This window comes from Pimephales promelas, chromosome 17 (assembly GCF_988280905.1).
Source record: "Pimephales promelas chromosome 17, fPimPro1.hap1.1, whole genome shotgun sequence".
Lineage (NCBI taxonomy): Eukaryota > Metazoa > Chordata > Actinopteri > Cypriniformes > Leuciscidae > Pimephales > Pimephales promelas.
Window position 1 is genome coordinate 24,059,291 of NC_142785.1, and position 19,325 is coordinate 24,078,615.

At 39.1% G+C, this 19,325-nt stretch overlaps 2 protein-coding genes across 4 annotated transcripts in view; one reads left to right on the forward strand and one right to left on the reverse strand.

Moving 5' to 3' along the window:
* The window catches only part of afap1l2 (actin filament associated protein 1 like 2), a 44,903-nt gene that overhangs the window by 11,113 nt on the left and 14,465 nt on the right, over positions 1–19,325 (forward strand). For all 3 annotated transcript variants that reach the window (XM_089122215.1, XM_039664998.2, XM_039664997.2), the window contains exons 2-4: positions 8,660–8,788; positions 11,966–12,037; positions 13,017–13,087. In XM_089122215.1, coding sequence (XP_088978341.1) covers positions 8,660–8,788; positions 11,966–12,037; positions 13,017–13,087 — 272 coding nt within the window. The remainder of the gene's footprint in view (positions 1–8,659; positions 8,789–11,965; positions 12,038–13,016; positions 13,088–19,325) is intronic.
* Positions 15,613–17,329, reverse strand: LOC120474587 (kelch repeat and BTB domain-containing protein 13). Its single transcript, XM_039665000.2, has one exon. The coding sequence runs from the start codon at positions 17,183–17,185 to the stop codon at positions 15,653–15,655; it is 1,533 nt and encodes a 510-aa protein (XP_039520934.2). The 5' UTR covers positions 17,186–17,329; the 3' UTR covers positions 15,613–15,652.

Here is a 19,325-nt window from a genome sequence, read left to right on the forward strand (position 1 = left end):
GTCTGTCTCCAAAATTGTGATTATAAATGGTCCAGAGTAATTGTTGGAAATGGAATTTGTAACCCAGATTTTCTGAGCAATCTGATTTTCTGTTGCCAGTGGTCCTGATTGCTTAATCTAAATAAACTGAAAAGTATAAAGTGGAGCCTGCAGGGCCAGACCATAATGCAACATTCCTGGGTCGAGACATATATTAGGTCATATATACTTGTGGCTGCAACTTGTTGTTGGCTGATAGATGGATGTTTAAGATCATGGGTGTGATCAGCATTATGCTGAAACGTGACACAGTACGTTTTAATTTATGTAGTTGTACAGAATTATATATAATTGATGCAATTTTACTGAGTAATGTCATTTGGGTGGGCGCGTATTTATATGTTTTTAGTAAAGATTCATTGTGGTTGTTGCGTTCGAGAGGAATTGAAGCCAGACTATTATGATATCTCATTAAACACGATGAGTCTTTATTTCTGGCGGTGTTTAAAGAAGCTTGTATATTTTTGTGCGGAAGCAGTTCTGATTATGTAGCAGTTTTGTTTTGATTTTATGTTCACTGGCAAAGATAATCAATTAACAGAGTTCATGGACTGTGCTGTTCATGCTGAGTATGTAAAACTGTAGTATCAGTAGAAAAAGACGTAATAGTTTTCAAATGATTGATTTTGTCTGGGTTCGAGTCGGCAGGTATCTCGTTCGTGACAAGTCTGCAACTTTCATGTGTGCAGTTTCTCATTTAACATGCAAAAAGGGGCATGTTCAAAGTGCCATGGTTATAGTTAGGGGTGGAAATATTTAAAGACGGATGTTGTACAGATTTGTTTATAGCAAGAGCTAATTGAAATCCATTTACTTAAAGGGATACTCCACTTTTTTTGGAAATAGGCTCATTTTACGACTCCCTCAGAGTTAAACAGTTGGGTTTTACCGTTTTCGAATGTATTCAGCCGATTCTTTGATATTTAGAAGAATATCAGTAACCAGACAGTTTCTGGTCTCATTGACTTCCATAGTATATATTTTTCCTACTATGGAAGTCAATGGGACCAAAAACTGTCTGGTTACTGATATTCTTCTTAATATCAGAAAATCTGCTGAATACATTCGAAAATGGTCAAACCCAATGTTTAACTCTGGGGGAGTGGTAAAATGAGCCTATTTCCAAAAAAAGTGGAGTATCCCTTTAAAATCTCAAGCAACTCTATAGTACAGATCCATATTGAGCGTGCATATTGAGTGCTTTTTGTGAAGTGCTCCTTCGGTATATAAAAGATCAGTGCTTCTGTTCTGCTTTTCTGCAGTCTCAGGATGGTTAGTGTCATCTGTTCCCTTTAAACAAGAATAGAGAATTCTATACAAAAAAACAAACACCCAAAAAACATGCCATCGCTGCGGTGATTGCCCTCCCACATGGCCGAAAGATTGAGGGTTTGACTCGGGAATCAAATAAATGATGTGCTGTGACACGTCGCCTTGAGCTGAGCTAAGTATATGAGCCACAGCTGGAGCCTGGCTGTATTTTAAGTGTCAGACAGGAATTGCCTGTAAAAATCAAACCACTTAGGACACTAACGCAGCCAGAGCGGCATCAAAATGCTCCTCGTCCACTCGATTTAAACTCCTGTTTATTATGCCGGCTCTGATACATTAAACTCTCTGTGGTTTTGATTCTGGGAAGAGCGATGCTTAACCTTACAATTTACCATGTGTCTAAAATCAGTTCAATAGCCACTCAAGACAAACAAGCACAGCGACAATGTACACAGTGTGAGATGATTTTATCGAAGTCTTCCTCATTCCATCAAACACTTGCTCGCAAATATAATTTCTTTGTGTGACTGCAAACTGAAAGTCCAGAAATAGTGCAGGGTTTACAAAACACCATCAAACACCTTTACTTACAATCATTGTTTGTCCTGGAATGAGGAAGTGTTTTTTTTTTTTACATCAGAATGAAATCCCCTCTTTTCTGCACAGATCATGGCCTTTTCCTCATTCCTTCAATCATGAATTCCTTCAAAGTGAAATTGTTGATAATTTTTGAGCATATTTTCTGACACTCTGCCCTTTTATTCGGTGACTCGTGTGATAGACAGTCTAAAGAGTCACTGTCAAACCCAGGTTTCATTACTCTGAGGAAGTGTTAGCGGTTCTAGTGCTTACAGGGATGTAACATTCTCGTTCTCACCGTTTACAGAGTTTAATGGGCTTGGGGCCAAACTGTATCCAACGGAAACTCTGCTCTTGTTGGACTAGACTGAGTCAGCTGACTCCACATTCCCATGGTCCCTCCAGAGAAGGGCATCGAAGTCAATCTCTGAAAACACACCGCAAAGAAAATGTTTGGACAAATGCTCAGCTGAGCATCATGGGAAGAGAATACATGACAATAATAAAGGGATAGTTCATCCAAAAAATTGTATTCTTTCATCTTTTATTCACCCTCATGTTGTTCCAAGCCTCTATGACTTTCTTCTGTGAAGCACATAAGAGAATACATTGAAAAAAGGTCTCAGTGTTGTAATGTTACAGTGAAGGTCAGTGGTGTACAATGTTGTTTTGGACCCCATTAACCTCCTGAGACCCGAGAGTTTGCCTGGTGTGCATTTTATAATTTTTCTTGCTATTTGGGACAAGTAGGACCTAATAAGTATAATAACTAAAATTTGTTTTTGTACAGGAAGTAGTTTTTGCATAAAATGATGTCCTCATGCAAGGACAGTGGGTCTATCTTAACTACTTGAGACCTGAGTTTTGGTTTGGTGTGCTTTTAGATTTCTTAGCTTTTTGGGGTTAGGAGGGAGCAAGACATATAACCAGATATTATATTTGAACATGAAGCACTTTTTGAAAAAACAAAAAACAAAAAATTGTCTGTATGCACAGAAAACAATCAATACACCATTGTGTAAAAAAGTGCAAATCTATTTTTTTTTACTGCATGAGCATTGTGCCTGAACATTTTTCATTGTTACTCTTGCATGCATAACTTCTGAAAATTGATATGGAAAACCAAAATAAATATAATAATGAAATATAATATCCATAATAATATATAATATCCACATAAAAAAAACATATCCAAAACAAATTGAAAATTTGATTTCTTTTTTGCAATGCTCCAAAATTTCTGCTTCTCCAAACTAGAAATGTTCTTTTTATCTGTGGGAACAGTGGATCACACTTAACCGGTGTGAAAGACTGTGTAACTGTTGCCCCTGAACCCTCCATGGGCTTTATTCGTGCCCAGGAGAGGTGCACCATTGGATGCGCAATTCTAAAAATCAGCCCATCTTTTTCAGGGTATTTTTTGATTTTCAGAGCTCCACCACGGTGGATATCGAGCAAGAGAGAGCGTATGTGTGTGTGTGTGCGCGCGATCGCGAGTGTGTGATGTGTGTGTAAGCGATAGCGAGTGAGTGAGCGAGCGAGAGAGAGAGAGAGAGAGTGCGCGCGTGTGTGTGTGTGTGCGAGTGAGCAAGTGTGTGTATGTGTGCATGCGCGATCGTGAGTGAAGCCCCGCCCCGTTGAGTGTGTGTGTGTGTGCGCGCGCTCGAGTGTGTGAGCCTGCCACGAAGCTCAATGCAACTACAAATTTTCATTTTTTTTGCAAGTTTCAACGAAGCTTAGTCCCAATGTCCACATATGGGGACATCAACTTTAGCAGCTTGGTAAATCTTTATTTTTACAAAATTTTGTCAAATGTGCATGCCGTTTCAAACATACAACACTATTATGCATAACTTAACAAGAATCAACAATGAAATGTTATTAGATTGTTTACCTTGTGGAAGTTTTGGTCTGGAGTGGCTGCGTGACATGTGACCTGTTTTCTCTGCCATCTTTAAATTATTTATGTTAATTTTTTTTCTCTTCTGACGCCACCAGATGGCAGTGTAAGTGTCCTCGTTTGTGAAAAACATGTTCCAGTCACACAGAATTAAGTATTATGCTGCACAGAACCAAAAATGTGATGTCCCCGTATGTGCACGCAGGGTCTCAGGAGGTTAACGTTCATTGTATGGACAAAAACAAAATATTTAATTTTAGTCTTGTTGAAATAAAACTTTTAACTTTTTCTATTTAAAACTCACTTAGGCCCTGTCCCATGGGTGCACTTCATGCGGACTTTGGGTCTCGTGGACTTAAATTGCGCGTGTTCGCTGAGTCTACGTGTCAGTAGGCCGTCCCATTTAGCATTTCAACGCTCTGAAGTGTGCTCAGCAGCGCCCCCTTTGTACCTAGATGCAGGCTCCATGCACTTTAACTACCCAGGAATCCTTGCGAAATGCCAATCAGAAAACGGATGAGATTTCGCTCACGGACTGTAAACATGGCTGAGAAGAGAATATTTAAGTATAATTATGTTTTTTTATGACATAGGCGGACATTTTACCAGTTGTTACTTACAGTTTATACAAACATTATCGACCAGTGGTTGATATCTCAAACATAGTAATAGCGCGTTAAATAATACGATCGCATTGTGATTCATTACATAAATAGAACCGAATGTCATGGCTTTACTGACTCATATAAATATTGAAACCAATACATTTTTCTTAAACTCATTTTCATTTTTTGTTAAAATTGAACATTATGTATTATTATGTACAACTGTATTTATCATTTACATAACCATGACATCGATTCTAATGCAGGTGGCATAAACAATTATAGAACTGTAAAAGCAGGCTGTGTAGTTCACATGGACATAAGATTTGGGGCAATCAAATAAATCCTGTTTTCGATACTAAAGACTGTAATTTTTAATGATATTTGTGAATTTTTTCTAACAAAGGGACTGATGAGATGACCTTTAAGTTTTTTCAGCTCCTTATAGAGAGGGATAAGGTTTTCACAGGCATGAGGAACGCGTCCGGAAAAATATGATTTATCCACATGAAAAGACATCTTGCAAAAATAGTAAAAACCACAACAACAATCGGCAGCATATCGACCCGCAGCTCCTGTCCAACAACAACAATCAGAACTTCTTCCTGTTTCCGGCATGACGATTGAGTCTGTCTCAAAAAAACTTCTCAATGCGGCCTCGCGGACTCGCGCTAAGGGCCTTATAGGTCTGTACTACATGATGTCACCGAAGTGTAGACTCTGAGGAAGTATGCCATTTGGGACAGGGCCTATATCTGTTTTTCTGTGGAAATTAACAAAGGAAGTGACATACACCACTTTAAGATTTGTTTGTTGTGTTTGGAAAGTTGGCCATTCTTCGTGGGTGAAAAACCAAAACCTCTTGTGAATTCTTGTGAACTTGATGTTGTTGCTAAGTTTCTTCACACATTTGCTGTTTCAATAAAAGTTATGTGTTAGAACCACATTTTATGAACACATTCCAACAAATAGTAATGCCATCAAGTAACATTTTTAAAACTTGGGATACGTAATTATCTTCATAAAGATGATTCACCTATCAATGAACTAAATATAAGAAGATATTGAATATAATTGAGGAAAAAATGAACATTGAACACACTTGCATGTTATGTCTAGTGAACTTGTAAATATGTTTGATGTCTTTGTCTGGGATTTTATCTTTCATACAGGAGGTATTCTCAGGAGCTATTTATTCATGCAGAGATAGATGGATAGATGTTATCTCTCTCTGAGGAGGCGGACAAGAATTTTCAAATAAATCCTGCCCTCCTTAAGCTATGACTTCCTATTGTGCTTAACATGTCTCGAAGCATGTCTAACTCTCAGTAATTGCAGAGGTGTCACTATTACCACTGACTTACTAATAATACTTGTAGACTATAACATATTAGTAGACAACTTCATCATTATAGCAGCAGCAACGTGTATGACACTTATCTTGATGGTGTCGATTTCAAAGCTAAAAACAGATACATATCTGCTACAGACATATATGGAAATGATTGTTCTGACAAAGGACATGTCAGTTGTTGTTTTTAGCATCAGTTTGAGTTTAAATTAATGTTTCGCCATTTTTAATTGGTAGCTGTTTTGCTGTTCATGTAATGTGATTTTTTTTAAGTATAAATATATATGTGTGTGTGTGTAAAAAACGTTGGTAAAGATTTAGATCCATATAACACTAGTATCACCGCTTGAAATTTCAACAATCTATAAATAAATGTTATTCAGCTCATTGTGCATGCTAAAAGAAACTGGTTATCTGCCACTGGTAATCCAGTGTTACTGAACACTGTAAAACATATATTTTCAAGATTTGCTATCACAACACTTTTTCTTTTGTCAAATCTACTTAAATAATTTATTTAGTTGAGATAACTTATTATTTTGAGTTTCTGATGATTAAATCAATCTCCTTCATTGTATTAACTCACTTTTTCCAGTTCAATCAACTTAAAATTTTAAGGCAATCAGGTTACTTACTTTTTTAAGTTAAACCAACAATATTTTTTTACAGTGAAACATTCACAGAAAATCTTCATTATTTAATGGCATTCATTCTTCCCTATCCATTGTCCGAACAGCAGATCATCTGGTAGGGACACTGCTTGTGGATATTGCCTAGAGTTGCATCACCAAACTGAACTGGGCCTATACTTCCTAAAGGCAGGGAAAAACACTACTGTTCCACAGTTAGAGGAAAGTAAACATCCTCACTGTAGAAGCCATAAGAGAAACAACAACATGGGTTGAATAGTTGTATAGGTCATCTCACTAGTTTAGAAACTAGAGAAGTTTATATTTAACCAGGAAGGTACAAGAGGCTGGACTGTAAATGGACTAAAGGGTTTTTATAGTCAAGGGCCTGAAACCTCTTTATTTCCGAATATATTCCAAACAGCAAGTGTGTTGTTTATTTTTTTATAAAATATAATGACAATATAAATAATGTAGTCCCTGACATGTAAATGCACCTAGTGTTTCAGTTAATAGTTAATATATCTGTGCTGTACTGTGCAATGATATACACATCTAGGTGAATGGATGTTGCCGAGTAAGACATATTTTGTTGATCCTGGATCAACTGTCCCAAAATGTAGTACTTACCAATACCTACCCCTAAACTAACCCTACCCATAACTTTTCCCTAAAATCAAAGGGTAATGAAAGGTGAATAACACTGATGTCTAAGTACTTCATCCATGGTTAAGCCTAAACTTGACATAAACTGTAATCTTGTCCCTCAAATATGATTGGTTGATTGAAAAGGTGATCCCGGATCAACAAAGATGTTGATTCAGGAACTTGTTGTAGCATGCATGGCTGGAATCCTCTGTTGACCAAATAGCATCCTGGACCACAACTTTCAGTTTTTAAGATGCTACTATTTATTTAAAATTATTTATAATTGCTCAAAATGTGAATTCTTGAGATGTAATCTCTCATCTTCGTGTCATTGTTGCATTACATAAATGTCATTTGAGTCCGAAATTTTAAAGGGATACTCCACTTTTTTTGTAAATAGGCTCATTTTACCACTCCCCCAGAGTTAAACAGTTGGGTTTACCATTTTCGAATGTATTCAGCTGATTTTCTGATGTTTAGAAGAATATCAGTAACCAGACCGTTTCTGGTCTCATTGACTTCCATAGTATATTTTTTTCCTACTATGGAAGTCAATGAGACCAAACTGATATTCTTCTAAATATCAGAAAATCGGCTGAATGGATTTCGAAAACGGTAAACCTCAACTGTTTAACTCTGGGGGAGTGGTAAAATGAGCCTATTTCCAAAAAAAAGTGGAGTCTCCCTTTAAGTATGATGACCAAATATTTAAACGAACAGGAGAGTGATTGTGAATAAGTTAACTAACAACCAGCACTCACTCATTTGTCCTTTTATATAGCACAAAACGAAGACAAATGGCATATTTTTATTGGACCGAATGGAATGTGGTTTAAAGGAGTTTGATAGTTTTTTTGTTTTTGCATGCACCATTTCTTGATAGCCTTATGTGGAGTTTTTATGAGATGTCAATGGCACATATGAATCTATATTTTCTGTTTCATTTCCTTTTTTGAGCTTGTATCCACTAAGGTCATGTCTGTTGTAAGGCAGTGTGATTCATGAGAGGAGAAAAACAAAGTATGGCTCTCATAGTCCAGACTGGGATGCCTAGTTTGCTGCTGACCCCTGAGGGTGTGTGGGTTGAGTGACAAGGATACGTCATGGTATGTTGGGAGAGTCAGTGTGGGTAGAGTGACAAAGCCTCATCATTCACCCCACACTGACTCTCTCAACAACCCATGCCGTTATCCTTCACTTAAGCTGCTGCTAACTAGCTACACACAAACACAACAGGCTAAATAATATGGATGTTATCAACAATTAGCAAAACAATTAGAGTATTTTACATAATGAGGAAATAGTTGGAAACCTACTTGGTTTATTGTGTGTAATATACAGCAATCGCTTTCAAGGTTAGTGAAGCACTGCTTGGCAGGCACAAGTGATTCACTTGTGTGCTATCCAGGCATTGATAATTTTCAACTGATTGAAAACTGCTTCATTTGAGTTGCTAGATTGGAGATAATTCTGAACTTATCAAGAATGTATTATTTTTACTGTAACTAACTATTTTGTAATCAGCATAAGTGGTATTTACTCGAAATCAAAGTTCAGCACGTGAGATCTAATGCACTGACATGATGATGTTATTTATTACTTAAACTAATTGGTGTGTATGTGTGTGTGTGTGCAGTGCTGTCACAGCTGTTGGAGCAGCTGCAGAGGTTCCTGAAGATCCTGGATGGAGAGAAGCTGAGTGGAAATGCCACAGTACAGAAGGGCCTCGTGAATGAGCTGCTGCAATCGTACAAGTCTTCCAATGGTACATACATAACAGTATAATGTCTAGACTAACCAAGGCTGGATTCATTTGATCAAACATACAGTAAAAAAGCTGCATTTTCAACATCATTACTTCAGTCTTCAGTGTCACATGATCCTTCAGAAATTATTCTAATATCCTGATTTGCTGCTCAATAAACATTTCTTATTATTATCAGGGCAGTGTTTCTTAATATATATGTTAACCACAGATGAATATGAAGAAATAGAAAAACAACATTTATTTGAATTAGAAATCTTTTGTAACATTACATGCCTTCTTTGATCAATTTAAGGCATCCTTGCTAATAAAAGTAATGACTTTTTTCTTTTTAAATGATAGTTTACATAATGATTTTACAGACATTAGTTGGCAATTTCCCACTGATTTGAGGTGTCCGCATTTATTTTTATTTTGTTTTACGTTGAATCAGGTTTTCCACCTGAAAAAGACTGTGATGTCCCTTCTCTGTTTACTCTTGTCAGTAAAAAAAAGGCCCAACAAAAATGACCGTTTCATACATATTTATTCATTTCAGCATACACTTGTAGCACAATTGTTCTCATGGGGAGCAACACAAAACCTATGTGTTGTTTAGAGAAGCTGCTCTGTTATGTCTTATTAAGGAGCCTGTTATTTTGGTCCATCCATTTGCTTCTTTCTTCACACAAGCATGGCTGTAGGCTTTTCATGTTCTGGTCTCGGGCTTGTGCACTTCCTCCCCTGGCTTCAAGCTGTATCATTTTCCAAGGCTGTTTTTATCCTCTAGGGACACTAACTTCCTTTTAGTAGCAGCTTATAAATAACTTTCATTTCCATCCTCCAAATCCCAATCTGTTTTCACTGTACCATCGAAACATGTTTTTGTTTCATCACAGGGTTTTATTTCCCCTTCAAAAACACATCTAAGCTTTGTTACCTGTGGATTGCCACATTTTATCTTTTATGCTTCATTTAGTTCTTCTGAAAAATTGCGAAGATCCCCAAAAAATTCTTAAATGATCTTGTTGCCAAGCAAGCTGTAAATCCATCTCCCACAGGCTGAGACTAAATCAGCACTTTTATTATGATAGAATATGACCTCTCTATGTGTCCCACTGGCCTGCCTTTGATGTGTACAGAAGGAGGGGCACTAGAGATGCCTTTGGACCCTTACACAAGAGAAGTGTGAGACAAAACTCTCACTGTTCTTCTCCATAACAGAAATCTATTACATGTTCAGTAAAATACGTGAGGGATGAAAGCGTCCAGAATCTGAAAAAGCATTGAATACGAGAAGGAGGGGGATGAAAAGTCAAAGAAGTCTTTGGCAAGTCCAGGCAAGGTTAAATGAGTATCTTTACTCCTGCAAGTTCACATTCAGTGGTCTAAAAAGTATTTGGACATTTAGGCCCCACATTTATTGCATAAATAAGCAAAGTTCCTCATGTTCGCACAGGTGTCCTAGCAGAAAAACCACAGGTGTAGATCATCACATTAAAGGGATACTCCACCTCTGGAAAGATGAATGTATATTTAAAATGGGTCATTTATGTAGAAGAAATGTGAAATTATTTTTGAATTTGGAGCTTTCTAGACTGAGAAAAGCCAGAAAATGTATTTTTGGCTTATGTGGATGAAAGACAACAACTCCCAGAATGCACTTGCTTCGCTGCCCTAGGAGGCCACGCCTACCGGTAACAGAGCGCAGTAGTTAAACAACAAGTCTAGTGAGTCTCCGTGATGAGTCTACCCGAAAATGTGTTTCGAGATCGCCCAAAATGTCCGGGTTTCGGCTTTTGCGTTCTAAAGTCGCCATTTATTGTGTTTAATGTGGCGAGCAGGACGAGTGAGGGCCGCGGGAGAGTGGTGCGAGGCCGGTGGCGTGATTACCGATGAGCGACACCTGTGAGACGCACCGGTCTCGTATCTGTCACGGAGGAATGGGAATTTCCTAACTATGTTAAAACGCACATCAACCAATCACTTGTTTAGCGTTCACGTTAACACTACATTCAGATTCACCAATCAGAATGAATTCAGTCAAATTGAAACAAAAGGTGTGCATGTAAACAATGAATGGTGACTGCAGAAAGCAAATGTACTGGCACTGATCTGTGTCTGTTTAGGTCCATTAGGTCCAACCCCCTATGGGCGGGTTTGAAAGGGTGGGAACTAGCGCTAGAAGTCTTTACAGAAATCCCCCCCCCCCCTCTTACACTTCTTCCTACAATGACTTAAAATGACGATTTTTGCATCATTGTGGGAGGAAGTGAAAAAGGTAAATAGCGGATTTCTCTCGTCTCAGGTAATAGAGAGAGTGTTGCACGACCACTCAATAGTATAACTGGGTTTCTAACAATGCAAAGCTTAATGCAAATGGGTGGAGTGTCCCTTTAACTATAAACATGTTTTACTAATGTTTGACCAATGATAAAATGTGCAAATTTACTTTTTGTCTTCAATTCGAACAGTATATGTATTGTTTTATCATTTAAAACCTATAAACTTCGTTTACTGATATTGGTCATTATTGGATATTGTACATACTCATTTCTCCATAAAAAATAAAACAAAAATGATTGTCTTTGACATCATCTAAAGCTCACTTAAAGAAATAGTTCACCCAAAAATGTAAATTCTGTCATGATTTACTCACCCTAAAGTTGTTCCAAACCTGTATGAATTTCTTTCTTCTGCTGAACACAAATGATGATATATTTTTCCCATTATTTGTTAACATACCAGCTTTCTTCAAAAAAATCTTCTTTTGTGTTCAGCAGAAAAAAGAAATTCATCATGTTTTGGAAGAACTTTAGGGTAAGTTAATGATGACAGAATTTTCATTTTTGGATGAACTATCCCTTTAATTTTTTTTTTTTACAACCATTTTAAGTTTGTATGGATTTGTATGTATGAATATCTCATTCTAGCACATTCCTCAATGACACTTATGTTTATGGGTGGGTTAGGTTTTTTGTTTTGTTTGTTTTTTACAAATCATATGCTTTCCTACTAATCGCATTATACGAACTTGTATGAAATTGCAACTTCTTAAAAAAAATAATGTTTTTCATGTGTTAAAGTCCCCAAATACTTTTTGGGTTCCTGCAGCAAAAACTTTTATTCAAAAAAAAAAACAAAACAATGTTATGGTTCAAATCCATAATCCAGTCTTTAATATTGGTTATTTTGCAGGAGAGGATGAAGAATACATCTACATGAACAAGGTCATCGTCACAGGTCAAAACCAAGACCGAACAGACAAAGGTGAGTCTATTATATTCTCTATAATTAACTTGTATAACTTTTGCAGGTGTGAGGATGAAAATATCCCCTAACCTGCAAACATGTCTCTCACATATCACAGTGGTTTATCTTGCTGTTTGACAGCGCTGCTGTGAATGTGTCATGTTTAGAGGGGTGATTGGGTTATGGTTGAAGTGTTAAGATCCCCCCCCCCATCCCCCACTCCTCACCATTTCCTGTCTGTTTCTCAGTAACTCCTCTCCTCCTCTCGCTCTTTTTGCCAGACCCCCATCTGAGGCCAAGCTGCTTTGTTTAGATTTCACTAAAGAATGAGAGGAACAATAAAACCAGACTTAACATTCACATCGCAGTTGTCTACATATCCAGAAGATACATGCATGACTAAACTGCATTGGCACCATTTAAATAAACAAAATTTAAAAAGGCTTATATCAGGAGCAACCCTTTGAGTTTCAGTGTTGTGAAGAGCGACTTTTTACAATGTGATTCCATAATTTCCTGCCCATATGTGAAAATGTCCACAACCTTATAAATCAACCTGATAAATCCATAATAAAAATTATCCTCAATGAGTCACAAATGTGAAACATCATATAAGCTCACGTAGACCAACAGGGAAATGTAAGTGGTGAGAATTGAATTGAATTTCAGTAAAAAGTATCACTTGATGGCGTCCTGACTCCTTGGTGACTCTTAGCCCTCGCTGTGCGGGTTTGGTATTTGCCTTGCGTTCCTACAGCAACCCAGATGTTACCGTTTGGAGAGGAAGTTGAAGGAATGTCTGATGGGACAGCTCTAAGAGACTGCCGCAGGCTAACTATTGATACCAGAACCGAGCCGAACAGCAGAAATATTATGTCTACTTGTTGCTTGCATACACATGCTTATTTTTGATGCACATGATGAACCCTTTGAAATGTATCTGATCTATTCATTAACGGCCACTGTTGTTCTGTGTGAAAATCTATATGTTTGTCAGACCACAGACCAGAAGCCAATGGAGAACCAGGAAAACACCAGAGCCCACCAGAGCCGCCGCCTCCTAGACCAGTGAGCGACCCTCAGCATCATTTCAACCTCATTTAAACAAAGCATTCACACAAAGAAAAAAAAAATATCCAACAACAACCAACACAGTTCGATTTCAAACCTAATGTGTCTGAAGATGTTAGTAAGACAAATGCTATGCTAAATGTAATCTACTTTTAGGCTTGGGCGATATAGTGTATTGACAATAGACTGTATAGTCATTTTCAGCAGTTTCAATTCATTGAGTCAAAATTCAGTGATTCAATGATTCAATAATCAGTGTTTTAAGAATAGGAGATTTGGTTATAATAATAATAATAATTAGCATTATTATTGTTGTTAGAGGAGCCGTTAGTTTGGTTGAAAGGAGCCATTGCAGAGGAAATAATGGGGGTTTGGGCTTGACATTAACTTTTTTGCTCACAAGCCACTGTGGCTAGTGGTTTTCCAAAGTTACTAGCCACTCAAGGTCAGATGTACTAACGCTTTCGCGCCAACAAGTGCGCTTAAAACCAGGGCGAGATATGTGCGAACAGGACACACCAAGATGAAAGCGCAGACTGCCTGTCGCGGGAACTGAAAATGGCAAAATGCACTTTTCGTGTTCTGCGTATGCATTTGTAACGGAGGCCAGCTAGTAGTTGCTGTGCGAGTAAACCTCACTCCCCGATCTCAATAGGCGCTCTAGCGACAGATGCTAGTGGCTGCAGTCTTTAGCCTCCTTGTTAGAGCGCCTGACTCTCATGCTGGAGACCCGGGTTCGAGGCCCGGGTCGAGTAGGACCCGGGTGAAGGGGTTACACATTCATGGGATGGTCAAGGGGAAAGTGGGAGTGTCACATAAAGAGATGGAAGGGGAAGCATAAACTGTGCCTACTTATGTATTCCGCGCTATGTAAAGAAAAAGCCAGTGAAAGCGCCTCTAGTTTCCGCCGAAAATTCTGCAATATACTAAATTCTGCAATATACAATATACTACCTACTGGTGAAATGGCAGCAGTAATCCGAGCAAGACGAAGACAGGCTAAGGAGACGAGCCTAGAAGATTTTTGCCATAAGAATCACACTTTTTCAGTTGAGTGAAAACTAAATCATTAAGCGTTACAAATTAAGCAGCTTCGCAAAATTACAGTTACTGGTGGAAATCAAAGATGACATCAAAGCGTTCACATTCCATACCAGCAGTTGTTAAACTCCCCGCTACATTACAATTATTGGCATCAGGACAGGATGACCAGTGAGAGTAGGAGGCCAGTTGAACATTTAAATACACGCAATTTAGGGTACAGTGGTTGGGAACGGCCGCTGATTACCTGATTAACTGCAGGTTTGGTACATAACACGCTCACTCCGGTTTCACATCAAGCGCTTTCTGCGTCTTGGCCATGACGCTATTTCGTGTTTTTTACGTGTTCGCAAATGTACGTACATCTGGACCTCAGCATTTTCACTGGACAACATTTTTGGAAATTTTAGTTATTTAGTTATGTTACACGGCACTGCTGAAATCCACCCACATTTAGCGGGCTCGTAGGCACTGATGTCAAGCCCTGATTGTGATGTACAGTATATTGAATATTATCAAAAGTATCAAACATTTTGATGAAGCCTACATATATAATGTCTTATGTTATATCTCACAGCCCTATCTTTTTTAATCACACTAACTACTACAATGCAAGACACTGTAATCATGATGTCTTTTATTATCTGCCGTCTACTTTCATTTGGGTCTTTTTACTCACCACATATCTGTTATGTATCTGTTTCCCACGCTCAAAAATACTCTGTTTTTGTTTATAAGCCACACACAAGCCACATAACTAGTCCTGCAGTTTGATAATCGGCCTTGATTAGAAACAGTAATCACCTTGAAAGATCACATCATTTTTTTTTAAGAGAAAAATGTGAGGAATACTTTTTAGCGCCTGTATCAATCCTAGGTTGCTGTGGGAGTTTGCAGTCAGTCAGACATACAGACAGACAGGATGATGGAGAGAGCATTAAAGCTCTCCAGTGAGAAGACTTTGAACTTCAGACCCATCTGCGGGGTACTGGGTCTGATTAACAGCAGCTGCACAAGCGTTTGGGGAGCTGTTTATAGAGGCTGGAGAACCGCAGTTAGAGCACGGACACGTGTGCATATGTGTAGGAATGAGAGTCGGTAGATGTGTTCACCCCCATTTAAATAAGTGTTTCTCTCATTTGCCATAGAGTAGACAATTTATTTGAAAAAAGGTTTATTTATTGTTTATAATATTAGATTAATTTACCTTCTGTCAGACTGTCTTATGCATATATAATGTCATATCGTCTAATACTCACTCTCGCGTGTTCTAAATCTGGCTTTCTTTCTTCTGTGGAACAAAAAAGGAGAAATATTTTAAATGTACCTGCCACTCACGTTGCATTTCCTCATTTTCTTTCATTGTGTGGAATATAGAGTACAATGTATTATTTAAAATATCTTCCTATGGGCTCAATAGAAAAAAAGAAAGGTATAAGGATAAGTAAATAACAACAGCATTTTCAGTTTTGGAACTTTTAATTACAATTGCAAATGAAAGAACGGATTGATCCACAATCCCTAAGGTGGATGATTAGCCTCTACCAAATCTTCCACACATTCCACATTGGCATTCGTCTCCAATGCTTCCTCTGCATCACGTTCCTCCTGTGTGTCTTTGTTCTTGGGCAGTCTAAGTAAGCAGGTCCAAAGCGAGCCACTTTTTGGAAAGCCAGTCATCTGTCTGCGAGGCTTCCACTTGTCACCACAAATGACATATTCCAGGGTCAAATTGCGGTTGACGGTGAACGCAGAGTTCCCCCTCACCATAGCTGTGAAGAGGGCACCCCTGCTATTGACGTAATGTCCTGGCATGGCCGTCCATTGACCCGTAGTGATGTTGTAGCAGTCCATGAGGCAGCGCAGGAAGTCATCACATGGGCCGTTCCTCATGACGTACAGGTTGTCGCCATGAGCCACCATGCAGTGTCCGTAACTCTGAGGCTTGACCATAGTGGTGACCAGCGTCCATTCATCATTTTTAGGCGCATATTCATAAATGTCTGTTGTATCTGGAGACTTCCAGAAACATACAAATATCCTACGCCTGGCTACAGCGCTAGCCGGCGAAGCCACAGGACGAGGCGCGTTCTTACAAAATGTCCACGTGCCTGTGGAAACATCACATGCTTCTACCGAGGACATAATCTTTTTGTCGAATTCTCCTCCGATGGCATATAAGTGTCCATCCTGACCCACTAGGGTAAAGTTATACCTGGACTGCTGAGGACCATCAAACACACTCCAAGTGTTGGTTTCTGTATCATAACAGAAGCTCAAGTCCACAGTTTCCTTGCTAACTCCCCGCACTCCTCCAACGATATACAACCGGTTCCCCGCGATGGCCACCCCGGCCATGGAGGTGCTGGCTTCTGTTGGCAGATCAGTCAGGTATTTCCAAGTACCCGGTTCTTCATCGAGGTAAAACACCGTCCTGTAGCAGTCCTGCAGCAGTTTCATGGACGGGGAATGAGTCGCTAGACAGACATACGATGTTGGTGAAAGCGACTCCACGTAGCAGATCAGCTCCTCTGGGAGTGCCTTGACCATGTCTTGCAGGTCTGTGTAAGCATCGCGGATGAACACCGCAGCGCTCTGAAACAACCTCCACAAGCCGTACACCGAGGCCGTGTGGTACAAAAGAATGCAGTTGTCGATATCAAGAAGATCTATCAAGTGCTCGACTAGAATGTCCACTTGGAGGAAAGCTGCACACTCTGCGGCCTCCACGATCTCATCTGGGTCTTGTATAGCAGGGCGCTCACCTCTGAAAACCGCCATGGCTATGAGGAAGCCCCTCGCTTTCAGGCCTCCCTGCAGGTGGAACTCGTTTAGCTGGCTATCCTTCATCCCAGAGCGGAAGAGAGCACGGAAATACTCACAGTTTTGCCCCAGGACAGCCCTGTCTATGGTGAAAATGCTCTCTTCTACCCGTACTCTCAGAAGTCCAGTTGACTCTTCTGCTTGTTCTTCCTCATTTCCGTCTCTGCTCTGACCCAAACTGCAGGGAGGCCCCATAACACCTCTATCCTGCCTGTCCGTACCCAGAACCATAAAGTTAGACTACATTCAAGTTAGTGTTTGTGTTTAGGTTTGACCTGTAAACAGAAGTGTGCTCTCACAGCTACTTGCCGCACTAAAAATAGCGACACTAAAATAGCAAAGAGGCCACAGACTTCAAAATAGTAGTGGAAGATTGTCGGCACTAGTCCTGAAAGCAATTATGTTCCAATATAATGCTGGATTAATGCAATTTAATTTAAGTTGATTTGATTAAGGAATTGAATTAAATAATTTCTTTCCACAATAGACTTGTTTTTATCAGTTTTAGCAGTGTTTTCGTCTGTAATGACTCAGAAACCAATACATGAATGATGACAGTTCAGAGAGCCACTCCTGTTTTTAAATAAAGCTAAAAGATTATTTTCCTTCAGTACCCCTCTTTACCTCAGAAGTGTTTTGGCCCTGGTGAGTTACATTTTTTTCTTGACTGAATTTTTGGCATGGGAGTGGGGGATTTTCCATGTTCTGGGTGTTCTTTTGGTCTCTTGCCCACTTGCATTTTTTTACTTTTTATCCAAAAGACTGGTGCTTTATCATTATTTATGCCTTAGACTTGAAATCTTTCCTATATAGACTACATTTACTTTTGTCTTTTCAAGCAGAAGATGGTATGATTTATGGATTAGAATATGAAAACAAGCCTGGGGTGGAGTTCAGTCTCAACGTACAGTACTGAGATTTAAGGATTTTTCTTTTACTCACAGTGATTTTTACAAGCACTTAGCAGCATATAAACAGATCTCACTGGTGTTACGGTTATTCTGGGACGTGGACATGGTCTTGATCCTCGCCAGTGGCCGGAGAAGAAGCAAAACTGAGTTTGACGCTTCCCTGAAATGCCCTCTTTTTCTTTTTAAACATGTCTGATGCCTGAGAACTCAGCCCAGTTTTTTTCCTGTTTCAAAGATTTAATGTTGAGTCTAGAAGAGCGAGGGTGGGATGAAGTGAGAAATGTTGGGGTCGATGTAAGAAATACAATACTTTCTACACAGTTCAATCCGTATCCTCCTCCTGTGTGAGGCTGTTCTTATTTTCCCACCAAAACACTAACCATTGGTCCCACTTGAATGTGTCTTTTACTCTTGCTCTGCATCACTTATCGCAGCAGAGCTTTTACGTTCGACATCCTGTGTCCTTGACATCCAGTTGTTTATATTTATATGCCTTGCTATTAGCCTGCCCGTTCGCCTCACTTCTGCTTTTGAGAAGCACAAGCACATCAAGTCAAGCAGGAGGTTTCAATCAAACCACTTAGTACAAGTAAAATACAAGCGAAAGGAGATTTTCCCAGCCGCTTGTCTGTAACCTCTTGCCATCATTCAACTTTATGGTTCACAAGCTACCACTAACCCTCATCATCCCTGTGTGTCCATTAGTGTGTTTTTGGTGTGATGAGGAGAGGATCAGTTCTCTGTTTGCCCAGGGGCTGTCATTGCATTGTGGGTATCATCGGGGAATTTAGTAATGTTATGAACAGGCTGATTTGGGAAACCTCATAGCTAGCTCCACACCCTTTTAAAACCATTACTCCTGCAGGCAAACATGTGTGGAATTCCTATTGTAGCTGAGCAGGGCTGAGGTCAGGAAGATATCAGTTTCGAGGAAGAATCCCCCTTCGGTCAGAGAGAAAAGCCCACATGAAAGACAGGTGCAGAATTGACCAGTCAGGCTCATATCTGGGGAGTCATCATCTATCTGAGTCATTACATGAGAATGTATTAGAGATATTCAGCTCAGATGCAGCATGTGGTTGTGTGTGCTTTGCACGTTATTTTAATTAACTCTGCTGAAAAGATAGATTTCCATGCTGGAACAGGCTGGTTTATGATGGTTTTTGGTGGTCTAGCTAATGGACTAGCATCGTTAAAGCTAATTAGCAAAACTTAGGGAAACTATTTGACCAGCATCATGTGGTAATGCTGGCTGACCAAGGATGTTTAGTCTTGTTATTCCCTTCTGAAATTGACAATTTTTTTCTTAATACACATTTCTGGTTATTTGTACTTATTGTGAACAAATCATATCTATGTGATTTTTTAATCGTGCTCTGATCTTGGTTGCCCATTGTTATTAGCCGATAATTGTTTTATATAGTTTCATTGGTGGTCTCTATAAATTCCAATCTGAAAAG

Bases quoted from the DNA above. Each gene is read 5' to 3' on its own strand.
- LOC120474587 (XM_039665000.2), bottom strand. From the start codon at position 17,185: ATGGTTCTGGGTACGGACAGGCAGGATAGAGGTGTTATGGGGCCTCCC.